This window comes from Cynocephalus volans, chromosome 9, assembly GCF_027409185.1.
Source record: "Cynocephalus volans isolate mCynVol1 chromosome 9, mCynVol1.pri, whole genome shotgun sequence".
NCBI classification, from domain to species: Eukaryota; Metazoa; Chordata; class Mammalia; order Dermoptera; family Cynocephalidae; genus Cynocephalus; species Cynocephalus volans.
The window spans coordinates 87,319,937-87,334,377 of record NC_084468.1 but is presented as its reverse complement, the minus strand read 5'-3'; the positions used below and the strand labels follow the sequence as shown (position 1 = coordinate 87,334,377).

Genomic DNA, 14,441 nt, shown 5'->3' with positions numbered 1-14,441 from the left:
AGACGGGCAGTATGGACCTTGTGACAAACGTTTCACATGATCCATATTGATGTTTAATTTAGCTGATAATCACCACGTAACTAAGTGACAGAGATTTATTGGCTTGATTCCAGAAATGGAAAGCGCTAAAAAGTATATGTGTATTTCTAGTCAAGAGACAAGAATTTTTCCATAGAAACATGTAAATATATATGTACATGTGTATCTTCATTCTGTTTTGGCACATTTACTCTTTTTCACAGAAGTCATTCCTAATTACTGTGGTTCTAACTTAATGTTTTTGTTTCAAATAGACCTCAGTCCGATAAAGAGGGTGTGAAGCTTCTCACTGTTAAGACAATTTCTCACGAGTCTGGTAAGTTCCCGGACAGTTGGTTAGATAAAAAAATGATCATTTCAAAACCTAACTATAAGCTTGGATTTTATGCTTGTGAAACATAACCAAAAAGCATAACTTCTTTAGAAATAGTCAATTAGTAATGCTTAATAAGTACAAAATTCGCCTATGAAGGAAAGATAGGCCCTAGACATTTCATTTTTGGTAAGAATATTGGGCTCTCTGGCCCTTAGAAGTTGTTTTTTATAGATGCGTAGATGTGTTGCAATGATGGGGTGGGGGCATTTCCTATTTTGCTGGAGTGGCAGAAAGACCATTAAGTTTATTAATGGGTTTTTTATTATTGTTTTGTTTCATTTTTGGTAATGGCTGTGTGTACTCAACTGGAACCAGGATGTATCCATCAGTTAAAATGTAAATCATGTTTTATATCATTTGATATAATTTTAATCGAGCTTCCTAATAAAGACAAGACACAATTACCTGTTGAAAAAATTTGCGTTTCTTTTTCCAATTTCACAGGTATAGTCATTTGATTTAAAATGTAAAGGTTTTTGAAAATATAGATGTGATTTGTATGGGTTAGAGTTGTATCAATAACAATGAAAAATTAGATGGTAGATAGCTTTTAAGAATATAAAAAGTACAGATTTTTCTCACTTTGAGTAGATCAGATATTTAAAACATTGATATCACAAAACAGAGAAAACTACTTATTAGTTTTACAAAATAATCGTGTGGCTTTAATTTAAATATCAAATTACATTAATACATTCACAATATTCATTCCCCCACATTTTACTTATACAAAAGAGTCCCAGAATACATGTGTTACATAAAGTGAGAACTACAGAATGATAACTACATTAGAGATATTTCTGGTAGCTAAAAACAATTTTGCAAAACAGAAAACTATAAATACTGTCCCAAATCAAAAGCAAGATATCAAAGGCTGAATGTGGTCCCAATTTTATGGACATTCAAACTAGAATAAAGTACAACAGGCAAACAGAATACGTGAAGAGCGGGACATCCAAAACCTGCACGGACACAACAGACCCCATATGTGAGCATTTTCTTTTAAGAGAAATCTCTTTCATTCCTGTCTCTCTTCACTCTTTGATGCACACATTTCCTTTATTTTCATATTATTCGTTCTCTAGTTGTAACCATCTGAAAGGGCAAATAAGCAAAATTTATTCATAGAAAACATTTAGCCCTCCATATACATGGGTTCTACATCTGTGGATTCAACCAATTGTGGATCAAAAATATTCCCCCCAAAAAACAAGACAATAAAAAATAATACAAATTTTAAAAAACTATATAGTATAACTGTTATTTACAGAGCATTTACATTGTATTAGGTATTATAAGTAATCTAGAGATGATTTAAAATATACTGGAGGATGTGCATAGGTTAGGTTGTATGCAAATACTACACCATTTTAGATCAGAGACTTGAGAATCCGTAGATTGTGGTACCCTGGAAGAAGGGGCAGGGGGACGGGAGGAGTCCTGGAATAAATCACCAGCAAGTATGAAGGAATGAGTGCTGTCAGAAGCCACTCTGGCTTCTCTAGCTATTCACCAGCCTTGACTCAGTAGCCAAGCCTACTCTACTAGGTCAGGGAAAAGAGCTAGAAATTGGTTAAGAAGCCTAAATGTGAACTAGTCTGAGTAAGCTCAAGAGGGACCCTGAGCGTGAGTTCTGAGAATCTGCCTGTGGCTTGCAAGCAGGTGTAACAATAATTTCATGCATTCTTCCTCACTGCCTTAGGAATTTAACCAAACACTCTGCAGTCTCCTGGGCTCTCCAAGCTGTGGCTGGGATGCTAACCAGCACCTGGAAGTAGCCCTGTGTAGGAGCTCCTGGCTCTTCTTGTGAGGAGGGAACTTGGATCAGGACCACCTGCAGCTTTCTAGTACCCATTTCTATTAAGGAAATGACTACTGACAACAGAACCACAGCTTCCAGGGGAAAACCTCAGAGAACCTCACGTTTCTTGGTTGCAAATTTAATAGCAGACCCTTCTGTAAGGCCCAGGGAAAATTCTACATAGGCTGTCTCCCACTCCTGTTGTGACTGCAGTAGTAAGTGGAATAGACCATGGCAGGATAGTTAAGTAGATCCTTAACCCTCCAAATTTACTCTTCTTCAAAAGTAACTTTTCAGGTCACAGGTCTAAGAAGGAAATATTATCATGGAAATAATAAGATATGTTCTCTGGTACTTTTATTTCTACCAACTTCAATTTAGGAATCACACTGCTTTTAACAAAATAACCTCTAAAGGTTATCAACCCAGCTGATTACCATGGAAAATATTTGGTGATAGAGCAAAACTGAAATTGGTGATTCAGAGTAGATTTCAATAGTTCAGAATTAATAATCTCAAGCATAATGATCTCCAAATGCTCCTTCCACTGCCACAATTTTTATTAGTCTATCATTAGCAGGACTCAATGATTTCTAAAACATTCACAAACAAATCTCTTCCCACTGTCTTTCAAAACATATTAAAATATAGTTTCTATATAAAACTATGTTCAACACCCCCAACAAAATTACATGATTGAAATTATTTTTAGTTAAGTATCTCTTGCCCAATACTAACATCGTTTTAAAAATACTAGAAAACCTGAAATGATTAGGTTTGATACAAGTTCACAAGCTTTGCCTAATTTTTCTACTATCACCTGTATAAAAATATTTAAATATTTTAAAAATACAGAAAAGAATTTGAGAGAGTAAGTATCTGACTGCCCACCTCTCAGAATTGATGATTATTACAATTTACCTTTTTTAAATATTATTGTAACATAGTTGATTGTACATATCTGTGGGGTACAGAGTTGAATATCAATACCTGTGTGCAATATGTGATGCTCAAATCAGGATAATTAGCATATTCAACATTATACAATTTGATCATTTTTTGTGGCCATTTAGCAATTCCTCTTTTACCCTCTCCCCCTCCCCCTTTCCCACCTCTGGTTTGCTTCAAGGCCTAAGAAATATAATGTTAATTAACATGCAGAAGTGAAAAACACAATGAAATTTGAGCTTCAGTGGCCATAAAAATTCTTTGGATTGGTCATTAATTCAATACAGAAATTCTGAACTTTTATCTCAAAATAAATTGTACCATTTATTGGAGGCCAATAAATAATGTTTTCAAGGAAACAGAAATCTGAGCAACCCAACTTCAGGGAAAATGCCAGTGGATACTTAATTTTCTGAGTTTCTAACAGCCTTGATGAGCCACGGTCAGAGTTCTGGTCATTTTCTCCTAGGAAGACAGTTCCTTGCTGCTAAGTCCTCTTCCTCTGATTAGGTCACACAGGACCTAATGTCATGGGTATTCATTCACTCACCCTACCTGCTTCCTTTAAATATGCTCTCTCTCAAGCAGGGTCGTCTGCTGAAAATGTAGCCCATGCCTGTTTAAATTTGGAGCTTTCTTTAATGCAAAAGAGAACGCCTACTAGGTAGGGTATAACAAGAAGATGCTTTCAGAAAAAGTTGAGCACCAAATGTATCAGATCAAGGAGCCCTTTATGAGAGCATGCAAGATCCCACTTAGCTTTAGTAAGAAACCCTGCCAAGTTAAACATCACCATGATTGACTGAAAAATGCTTGTATATGTGATGTGATGCATTTTGAACGTGATTTTCACTTACATCACATCTCAGAGAGTCAATATACTTTATCTCATTTTTAATATGTAAGACTATAAGAATTATGAAGAAAACTTCTTAGAGAGTACACGACTCTACAGAAGAAGGAAGACATCATATCATTGATCTTAGTTTCAAAGCACTAGTTGATTTTGAACCATTTAGAGTAAGCAAAAGCAGACATGAGTTTATTATAATATGCCTCTGCTTAGAAAACTCTGATAAATTTGTATTACCTCAGGTTAAGTTCAAACACCTTAGCACATCTACTTATTTTTACATATAAAACTTATTAACAACAAGAAATAAACAAAAGGGTAAAAATGAGTAAAACATTGAGAGATTTATAAAGCAATTTATAGATTCATCTTCTGTCTTCTCAGCCCTTCAACATTTGACTCATTCTCTTTATTTCCACCAAGTCTTCCTTGACTCTTCCAGCTCTAAAAGGTCTTTCTCTCATCTTAATGTATTGTTAATTTGGCAAATTAATATATATTACAGCCTTATAATATTTCTTCATGGCTTAAACTTCCATTTTAATATTTGCCCACATTATACATAATGGAAAATAGGGAAAAAAAATGGAAAATAGAAAAGAATTCAAAATTACCCATGAAACACAACCTTGATACAAACATTATTGGCATTTGGTATATTTCCATAGAGTTGTTTTTTCTCTAGGTATATGTGTGTTTCATTTGCTTTTACCATAGATAACATTATTATAACTGTTATAGAAATCATATTGTTATTGAATCTTTGTTACATTTTCTATTCTCAATTAGACCTTGAAGAGAGATATTAAGAATTGTAATGATTTTCTCATGGTTTGCTTTCCATGACTTTTGGCAGATCGTAGGTTTGCAATAAATGTTTATTTTGCTTACTTCTCATTCCTTTACTCTATAGCCATGGGTTTCAGGCAGGTGCTGTGCTTTTTGCAAAACGAACAGTGAGCAATAGGTTGTGGTGGGGCAGAGGCTGTGAGGGCTGTGGCATCATGTCTGGCATTTCTCAGAGCATAGGACCTAGGGAGTACTTGACTAGAAACCCTGAGTTTGTTCTTCTCGGAGGTCGCTGGCACTATCTATTATTGCTATGACCATGCAAGTAACAGGTGACATCCACAGAGTCCCCAGATGATAGGTTTCCTAGTCACTGGCAGATAAAAGCTGGAATAAAATGATGACATTTACTCTAAAAGCTAGAGATTTTGACCTATATTGCTTTTATATAGTGTGACTAATGTTGATGCTTGATTCTAACTCAAGGACATGAGTAATGTGAAATATGTTCGTCACAAATTCCATGGCTTGTAAAAAAGAATGCTTAGGGCCTCTAAGCTTTTCATCATCTTAGGTTAATATTTATCTTTATATTGGTTGGTGGAATAACACTGTCATTTTGAATAATGTCACCTGTGCTATTCTGTATGTCACCAAAGTGTTCGTGTTGGCCTATAAACTCATTTTCGCAAAACTCTCAATGAATTATTTAAACAGAAAGACCCTAGAATGTCTTCCTGATAAAATGGCACTTTAAATATATGATACGGGGTTGGCTTAGGCACAGCCAGCACATGTAACAAGCAAAAATCAATAACTCATTCTCAGGATGTCCCTGTTGTTATCATCTCCCAACCCACATCCCGCGCCCAGGGAGTGAGTTAGCATCGCTCCTTCAGGGTGAAAATGGACGATGGCTGGAAAAAACTCATGAATCTTGGTGAATAATCTCCAGGCAATACCAAGAGGCAAATTGTGGCTCTAATGATATTCTTGCAGGATAATCAGACTTTTCTTGAAAAACAAAAACAAGCCAAGAGACTTTATTTTCATCCTTAGTCACTCTCTGAGCTTATAGATCAAAACGTATCTTCTGTTCTTAGGTGAGCATTCTGTGCAAGGAAAAAAAAAGAACTGACAGCTTGGTGAATCCTCACCACACCTGGGCAATAAATATGTAAGTTTCCTAATTTCATTCACTGAGATACTCATTAATATCTGTTTTGTTAGCCTGCTGCAGCTTAGGTTATTTTTAAAGACTTTTATAAGCTGAAAAGCTAATGGTTTGTGTCAGTGAAACCATCATTGTCTATTTGTTTAAAAACAAACTCTGAGAAGAGTTGCCAGAAAAATGTCTTGGTCGTCGTAGAAGATTCTTCCAGTTGCTCTGCCTATCTTAGGAATGACAAAATTCATTCCTTCTGCCTGTTGATAATGTTTCCTTGTAAATGCAGCCTGCATTTACCTGGGTCAGTAAACACACACTAACATTGGCGGTTAGGGCTTTTTTGCTAACAAAGACTCTGAAGACCCAAGTGACAATGTTTGCAAATTTGCATTTTATTGCAGGAAAAGGATACAGCATAGAAGCTGTATTAAAGTAAGAATGTGCATCACAGCCAAAGACTGCCTTAGGGCAAGGGGTCCAGAGAAGCTAGACGGAAGGTCCAATTGCTCTCCCTTTGTAAAGACCATACCAGGACCCACTTTTCTCTGGCTCCAGGAAACATGGATGTGTGTGCAAAATACCTCAAATTGACCTAAAATGTAGTCTCAGCTGGGGTTTCTTTTACCCAGCTGGTCATTAAGCATATTCTTGCTATATAACCAGCTGAGTGACAGAGGCTTCTAGGTGTCTTAACAAGACCAGATACAGATGATTAATCTCTACAATAATTGTTAATCAATAAACAATGGAAATTTCTCAAAAATATGGTTACAAGCAACACCATTCTTCAGTATGTTCCACGCCTTGAGGAGCAGTCAGTGCAATGCAGGTACATTTCTTGTTTTAGTAAAACAGATCAAGCCAATTTCAGGCCTGCTCTGCAATTAACCCTCCCAGCTCAGTTGCCTTTTGCTTTTCTAGAACTGGGTAAGGAGACTTTTTATTCTGACTTTAATTTAATTGTCACAAGAAGCATTGATTAAGTGCTTTCACAATTAGTGTTAGATGCTTTATAGAACCTGCAGAAGAATCTACGCTGTGGCAACAGATAATAAAAAAGCAAAAGAACCAATGAATATTTACATGCCCACAATTGGCCTGACCACAGTGGTAGTCACCCTGGGTAAAGTGTCTGGGGTGAGTAATATCATTACTGTTTCCACTCCTACGTCTACTGCCCAGCTACTAATATGGTGCTGTTGCAGACACTCAGCAACTTCTTGTTGAAAAGCTGGTGCACTTTGGCCAGGAGCGGAAGACAGAGACAGAGCAGGGCCATTCAGACACACACATCAATATTAGAATCTCATTCCTCTCTAGCCAGCAATTAGGGGTTGAAAGTGTAAATTAAATTAATCTTTCTGAAAAGTAGTTGGTAGTGTTCACTAAGCAACTGAAAATATTTACATTTGTCACCTAGTAACTTCACTTTGGGGAAATTTTTATAAGGAAATTATTTGAAATGTGATTAAATATTAATATACAAAGAATGGGAGCAAACATTTAAGTGTCCAATGATATGGAAATTATAAAATAAATTATCCTCCATTCAGTGACATTATACAACTAGCAAAAGTAATTCTCAAGACAATTTTTTAATAACGTGCAAACATGTCTGAGATATAAAGTTAAATGGAAAAAAACAATTTGAGAACCGAACTGATAGCCATTTGTTGAGTGACCAATTCTGTGCTGTTGTCAGGGAGAGAGCTGCTGCTACCTGCTTGTTCCTCACCAAGCTCTCATGTCCCTTCTGTTCCAAGACACCTGGCAGGCTAGGAAGTGAAGGGACTTTCATACCAATGAAGAGTTGAGGCGCTGGCAAGTCTAGCAGCTCGTATCATCCCACAGGCCTTTGGCCATGTGGAATGTTAGCCATTTCTATTTTTCTCCTAGATACAATTCACTGTATTTCTGTAATTTTCTAAATGGTGCCCTGATTAAGAGCATCTTTGTGAACTTTCAGAGGAGCTTAACATGTTTCTCAATTACTTTTCTTTCATTTTTAAATAATAATAACAGGGGCTAAAAGGGAAACATTATGAGTCAAGAAAATTTATTTTCTGATCCTTCTCTACAGGCCCAATCAAATTTCTTAATAATGTTTTGCACTGGATTCCACATCTGTAAAACCAGAACAAAATGGACTTTCCTTCTAAGACCACTGGATTCTTTGTTATAAAGTGTTGTCAGTATTGTTAAAGAAGACTATTATGAAACTTTATCATAGAATAATCATTGTAAAAATCACAAATTTATAAAATTTTAGGTGGTGAGGAATTCAGGGACCATTAAGTCCTGTATTGTCATTATTGAAACCAACACACTGAATCTTAGAGGTATTATAATATTGTGAAAGAAAGTAAATACTGATATTGGTACAGACATACTAACTGAAACTATCAACTAATGAAAAAAAAATCACTAACGAAGCAAGATCCATTTCTTGAGAAAGCTTGTTATTGTGGAATATATGCTGTTGAAATTCCAGTTTGTCCCTATATATTTTGCTGATCTTTGAGAAAATGATTAAAACAAGATTGATTGTGAGCCTTATCCTAGTCACACAAATTAGGATGTTCACATAATTGAACTATGCTTTAAACGCTTGAGTTCACTTGGAAACTGACCTGCACAGGAGCATGGCTCAGTTGAAGAAAAAGTGACAGAGACCTATTCCTTGCCAAGTATCCTGGGCCAGGTATAAAGAGGGATCTGACATGGTGCTATCCTCAGGGAGCTTATAGAAGTGGAGAGGAAAACATATATTTTAGTATAATATGATAAATGATAAGACAGTGTTATGTAAAGACAGACATTATAACCTGAAGTTGAAGGGCAAATTTCTTAGAGATGGTATTTGAGCTGAGACTTATACAATGAGGAAAAAAATAGCCTAGCTGAAGAAAGGAGAGATTTTCTAGGCATAGAGAACAGCATGTGCAAAGGCAAAAATTGTAAAACTGCATGGTATAGGAAAGAAATGATAAAAAGTTTGAAAATTGTCATAGCAATCTGATATTACTGTTACATGCAACTCATGTTCTTATACTTTTAAAAATGTCAGTTTGCAAATGATTAGACATTTATAAAAATCAATATGGCCCTTCACTGTAGATAGCTTGAGCAGCACTGGCCTAGAGAATATAGCTCTATGCCAGGAGGGCTAAGAAATGAGGCTGAAGTAGTAGAGGCACCAGATCATGACGGGCCTTATTTCCCAAGGTAACCAAAAAGGACATTACAAAGTTAGAATGAAGCACTAGCTTTCCTCATTTGTGAATGTCACCAAGAAGTCATTTGTTCATTTTGAGGGAAATCCCCCACCCCCAATATGGATATAAAACACACCCATGAAATTAGTCCAATATTTGAGGTAGGGGCCTGCTCTGCAATCATTCTTATAATCATGGTGCTCCTTCTGCTACACCACGCTCTGGCATGTGCTGGACCGTCTATCAGCACAGATGCTCTAGGAGTGTGGCAGAGATACCCCTGGTCTATAGTCCTTCGCACACCCAAAGACTTGAGTTGGATTCTGTGGTTGCTACCCCTAGGCCATGGCAGCCAGAGTCCAACTTTCCCCCATGTAAGGCAACAGTTCAGCCATTCCTATCAAAGGTCCTGCCTCCATCAACCATGCCATGAAAGAGCAGGGTACAGTTCTCCACCACTGGTACCACTGCCCAGGCCCCCACACACCATTTCATTCTCTTCCCAGACTCCAAATACCAGCAGCACTGCTATCAGCAGCACAACACCATATACCCTGCCACTGAGGCCACAGTTCGGGCCCTGCCCCTTTCCCACTTGCAGCACAGAAGCCTCCATCCCTTACCCTTTTCTGGACCAACACAGAAAGTTGTTTCTGCACTTCAAGCAAGAAAAATCCAAAGTTCTAAACCAGAGGTCTGGCTATCCCTCCTGTACACAACAACAAAGCATGAAAGTTGCCCATGAATTTCTTAATTACTCACATTGTCACCCCAAGCAACAGATCTTGAACTGTATCCCATTAGTGATAGGATACGGTTAATCAGGAAAAAAAGTAGGGTGAGATCTGTGCTTGAGATACACCAGTGTGTGCTTAATGTGGAAGACTAATTCAAGAGGAGCTAGATGGGAAGCAGAGGGGTCAGAGGCTATTGCAATATTCCACTGGAAAGTGACAAGGGCTCAAACTAGGGCTGCAGCTATAGGAGAGATGGACATGAAGAGGTAGGATAGAACAGAGAAATGTCTGTAAGATAAAAATCTCAAGATGTGGTGACTGATTGGGTTTGGGCAGTGGGGAATGAGGAAGAACAGGACTATGGACGATACCTACGCTTCCGGCCTGGGTGCCTGGATGCAACATGGAGGTCGTAGAAATGACTGGGATTATGGGGTCAGGTGGAACAGGACTGGAGACAATCAAGGGCTTTCCTTTCAGACACATTGAGTTTAAAGTGGTTGTGAGACATGCAAGGGATGTCTGGGTGGAAAACATTCAGCTGGTCACTAACATATCTTACGAAGAAACAGTCTCCACCAGCATCTCCACTTCTTCACTTTCTTGAAATCTGAACTTTTGTTGTTGTTGTTCACAGGCTTAATCTTCAGCCTCTACACTCCAGAGATAAAAAAGGAGAAAGTCCTGCAGAACCACCTGACTTCCAGTCCTGCTCGCTAGTCTGTATCGGTTGCCTATTCCAATCAAGTGACATCCAAATGACATACAATAATTTAATAGAATCAAGAAGAATTGGGACCTCCCCTGTCCTTTGCGACCCAAACACGCACATTAGTCCAGTTTATAGGAAGATTTCTAGGAGAGCAGCTTTTAGGAGGGGTGTTTATGAATAGTACTCCTGACAACCCAGGCAGGTGGGCTCACTGACAGCATGCATTTCCCTGGAGTTTAAAGTTTCCGGGACCAACAACTGTTATCCATGGAAACTTTCCTACTTTCTTTTTGTTCTTATGTTACCTAATGTTTGTATTTATTGTTTTCCACTATGTTATTCCAGGAAAAATTTGCAAGTGTATTATTAAATATTAGGTAGAAATCGTACCATGCCACTTTGTACATACAGATCTTTTATTCATATATTCTTGTGTTACTTTTAATAAATAATTACTGTACTCAATACACTAAAATATCATAACAGGACTGTAAAAATAGCCATGGCATTATCTTTCTATAATTACGGATTTTTTTGGATTGATTATTAGAATATGAGTACTCACTGATGAAAGGCATCTGTAATAAATGAGAAAGGGACAAAGGATTCTCGTATCAGACCCTGTTAGGGGGATGGAAATTTGCCATTTCTTTAGTCTTTCTATTTGTAATTCACACTATGTAACAAGGAGGTGAGGGCACTTATGACACTCTGTACTGCATTCATTAAGATAATAGGATCAAGATTTTTCATTAATCCATTTGGTTGATACCGTCTCTGTGTATTTTTTCTTTCTTTTGGAAATGTAATACTTTGTTCCAGTAATCATTGCTAAATCTCCGGTTTGTAGAAAGCCAATACTTCATAAATACATAATTGTGATATTATTTTTCAGTGTATCACTTTCCTAAAAATACCATATGATTACAACTGCCACTCTATCAGGAGCAAATTCTTCTGTTGAAAGTTGACTGCTCAATCTTGACCACTTCCTTGACACATGGGATCAAAATGTCAGGTAGGTTGAGCTTCTGCAGAAAGCTTTGGAACGAATAAGCTACCAGTGGCAGCTCTTTAACTTATATGATTATCTAAGCTGATTTTAATGCTTAATTATCTTAGTGATCCAAGGGCAGTATGGTGGAGATGAATGGCGTATTTAAAACTGCCTTTTAACATTTCTTTTGTTGTATTTTACAACTTCCAGCTCTAGGGGAGCTAGAATATAATCCCAATTTTAGCTTCCCGATGCGTGGGCTATTTCTAATCAAGGACAATGAGCAAGCATATCTATATTTCTGATTGGTGTCTCTGTGAGAAGAAAGAAAGGGAATAGAAAGAAAGAAAAAAAAAAGGAAAGGAAGAGGAGAGGGAAAAGGGCAAGGATCTCCACTACATATGCTTCACTTAAGGACTGCTTTGCCCATGCTTAATTACAACTGATAAGCCTTTAGATGGGCAGGACAGTGGCTGGAATGTGCCACACAGGGGGCAATTATCTTCAGAAGGAAATCTCCATGCTGCTAGGATGCTTCACTGAGCTTCTCAAAAAACTTTGCTACATATTGCAAAGAAACAAACTTTTCTGCAATTTAAATTACTACAAGTGATATGTTATTCTGGCTTCTAGAAAAAGCATTTTCTCTACCTATCATGAGCATTGTTAGAAGAGAGTTTAGAAGAATCAGAAAGAGGCAAAACTTTGTAATGGTCATGAAAGAATGAAATTCATTCCAGGTCAAGAACTGTACACAAAGAATATGCATTAAACTAACAAATATAGCACTGAATCTTTAAAAAGGTCAAAGCGATAAGAGGATTGAGGAATTTACAGAGATATTCATGGCATTTTGTAGCATCAATCTCAAAGGTAATGTCTACATCTTTATAAGCCTACTTAGACTTCTGTAGAAATAGGGTATTCTGTTTCCAAGCCGAAATTATCATTAATCAGATGTTTTTTAAATTATTTGATTTAGATGATCTACTTTCTATGCCTGACTTATTATAAGCTTTTTATTTTGATATACATTTCAAATGTCACTGCAACACAAGAAAGCCTGTATTTAGATCAAAGGCAAGACTTTCTATGTGTTTGTTCTGCATGACAACATGAATATAATTTAAGTCTATCAATAGTCTAAGTATAAACAAGAGCTAATTAACTGGCACTGTTGTCATCTGTGAATAAGTGGATGTTGTTGGCTGACACACTGGCTATGATTAACCAGCAGAGAAAGACTTCTAAATTCCCCTTGCTGCACTGAAATATTCCCTTACATATGGGTGACAAATCTGTGTTTTATTTCCTGTCTACCTGCCATATTTAAGTTTGTGAGGATCAGCTTAGGACATAGTCAAACCTTCAACAATGAACATACTAGCTTTGCCTGATTATCTCTGTTCATTCAGGATTTTATGGGATTCTAAAAAGGAAACTGGATGAGTCCTTTAAAACTTGTATTTTGAGTGATTGTAGCCTCTAGACTATGAAGATATCCAACATTGTGATTAACTACACACACACACACACACACACACACACACACACACACACACACACACACACACAGGCTAAGAGCCCTCATGAACATAAACATCAAAACTATTAATTAAATATTAGCAAATTAAATCCAGTAAATTGAAAAAATAATAAGTGAGATTTATCCCAGGAATTCAAAGTTGTCTAATATTTGAAAATAAATCACTGCAATTCAGCATATTAACAGAATAAAGGATAAAATCATATGCTTATCTCAATAGATCTAGAAAAAGCACTTGACAAAATTTAATATTCATTTATCATAAAATCTCTCATCAAACTAAGTAAAAGCAAAAAAAGCAAAAAAAAAAAAAAAAAAACCCCAAAAAACACAAAAACTAGATAAAAGGGAACTTTCACAATCTGATAAAGAAGCACAGTTATGAAAAACCTACAGCTAAATTCTTACATAAATGGTAATAAAAAAAAAACTGAATGCTTTCCCCTAAAATTATAAACGAAATAAGCATATTCATTCTTACCTCTTTTATTCAAAGGGGGTGGAGACAGGGGGGGTTCCAAACCAATGAAATCATTCAAAAATAAAAAGACATATAGGTCAAAAAGAAAGATGAAAAGATCATGAATAAACGCTATGAAATCTATAAAAAAGCTGCTGGAATTAATTAGTGAATGTGTTGTAGTTGCAGGATACAAGATCAGTATACAAAATTAGCTATCTTTTACTAGTAACAAAAATAGATGAAAATTGAAAAAAAAATACTGCCTAGAAAAATGTCAACAAATACAAAATACTTAGGGACAAATTTTGTAAAATATGTGCACTCCTTGTACACTTAAAACCGTCAAACTTCTGAGAGAAATTAAAGAACAACAAATCATGGATTAAAAGATTCAATATTATCAACATGATGCTTATACTTAAACTATTTGTAGATTCATCACAATTTCAACACAAATCCAATTTTGCTCTTTGTAGAAATTGATAAGATGGCTCTAAAATTTATATGGAAATGCAAAGGACTTAGAATAGCTAAAACGTTTTTTTAAAGCATAAATTTGGAAGGCTGCTAGATTTACAGACTTACTATAAAGCTGCAGTAATCAAGACAGTGTGACAGTGACTTAACAGAATTTAATCAATGAAACAAAATAGAGATTCCAGAAATAAGTAAATATGTGCTTTTCCTCCTATACACACACACATGGTCAATTGACTTTTGATGAGGGGGCTTAGTAATTAAATGGGAAAAAGACAGACTTTTCAACAAATGGCTCTCATACAATAGGATCCCCAAGT

The 14,441-nt window shown here is 36.4% G+C and overlaps 1 protein-coding gene across 2 annotated transcripts in view; it reads left to right on the top strand.

The window, feature by feature from the left end:
* The window catches only part of EMCN (endomucin), a 109,240-nt gene extending 97,603 nt beyond the window's left edge, over window positions 1-11,637 (top strand). For both annotated transcript variants that reach the window (XM_063108499.1, XM_063108498.1), the window contains 3 exons: window positions 294-355; window positions 5,910-5,983; window positions 10,564-11,637. In XM_063108499.1, coding sequence (XP_062964569.1) covers window positions 294-355; window positions 5,910-5,944 — 97 coding nt within the window. In that variant the 3' untranslated portion in view covers window positions 5,945-5,983; window positions 10,564-11,637. The remainder of the gene's footprint in view (window positions 1-293; window positions 356-5,909; window positions 5,984-10,563) is intronic.
* Window positions 11,638-14,441: the final 2,804 nt, after the last annotated feature.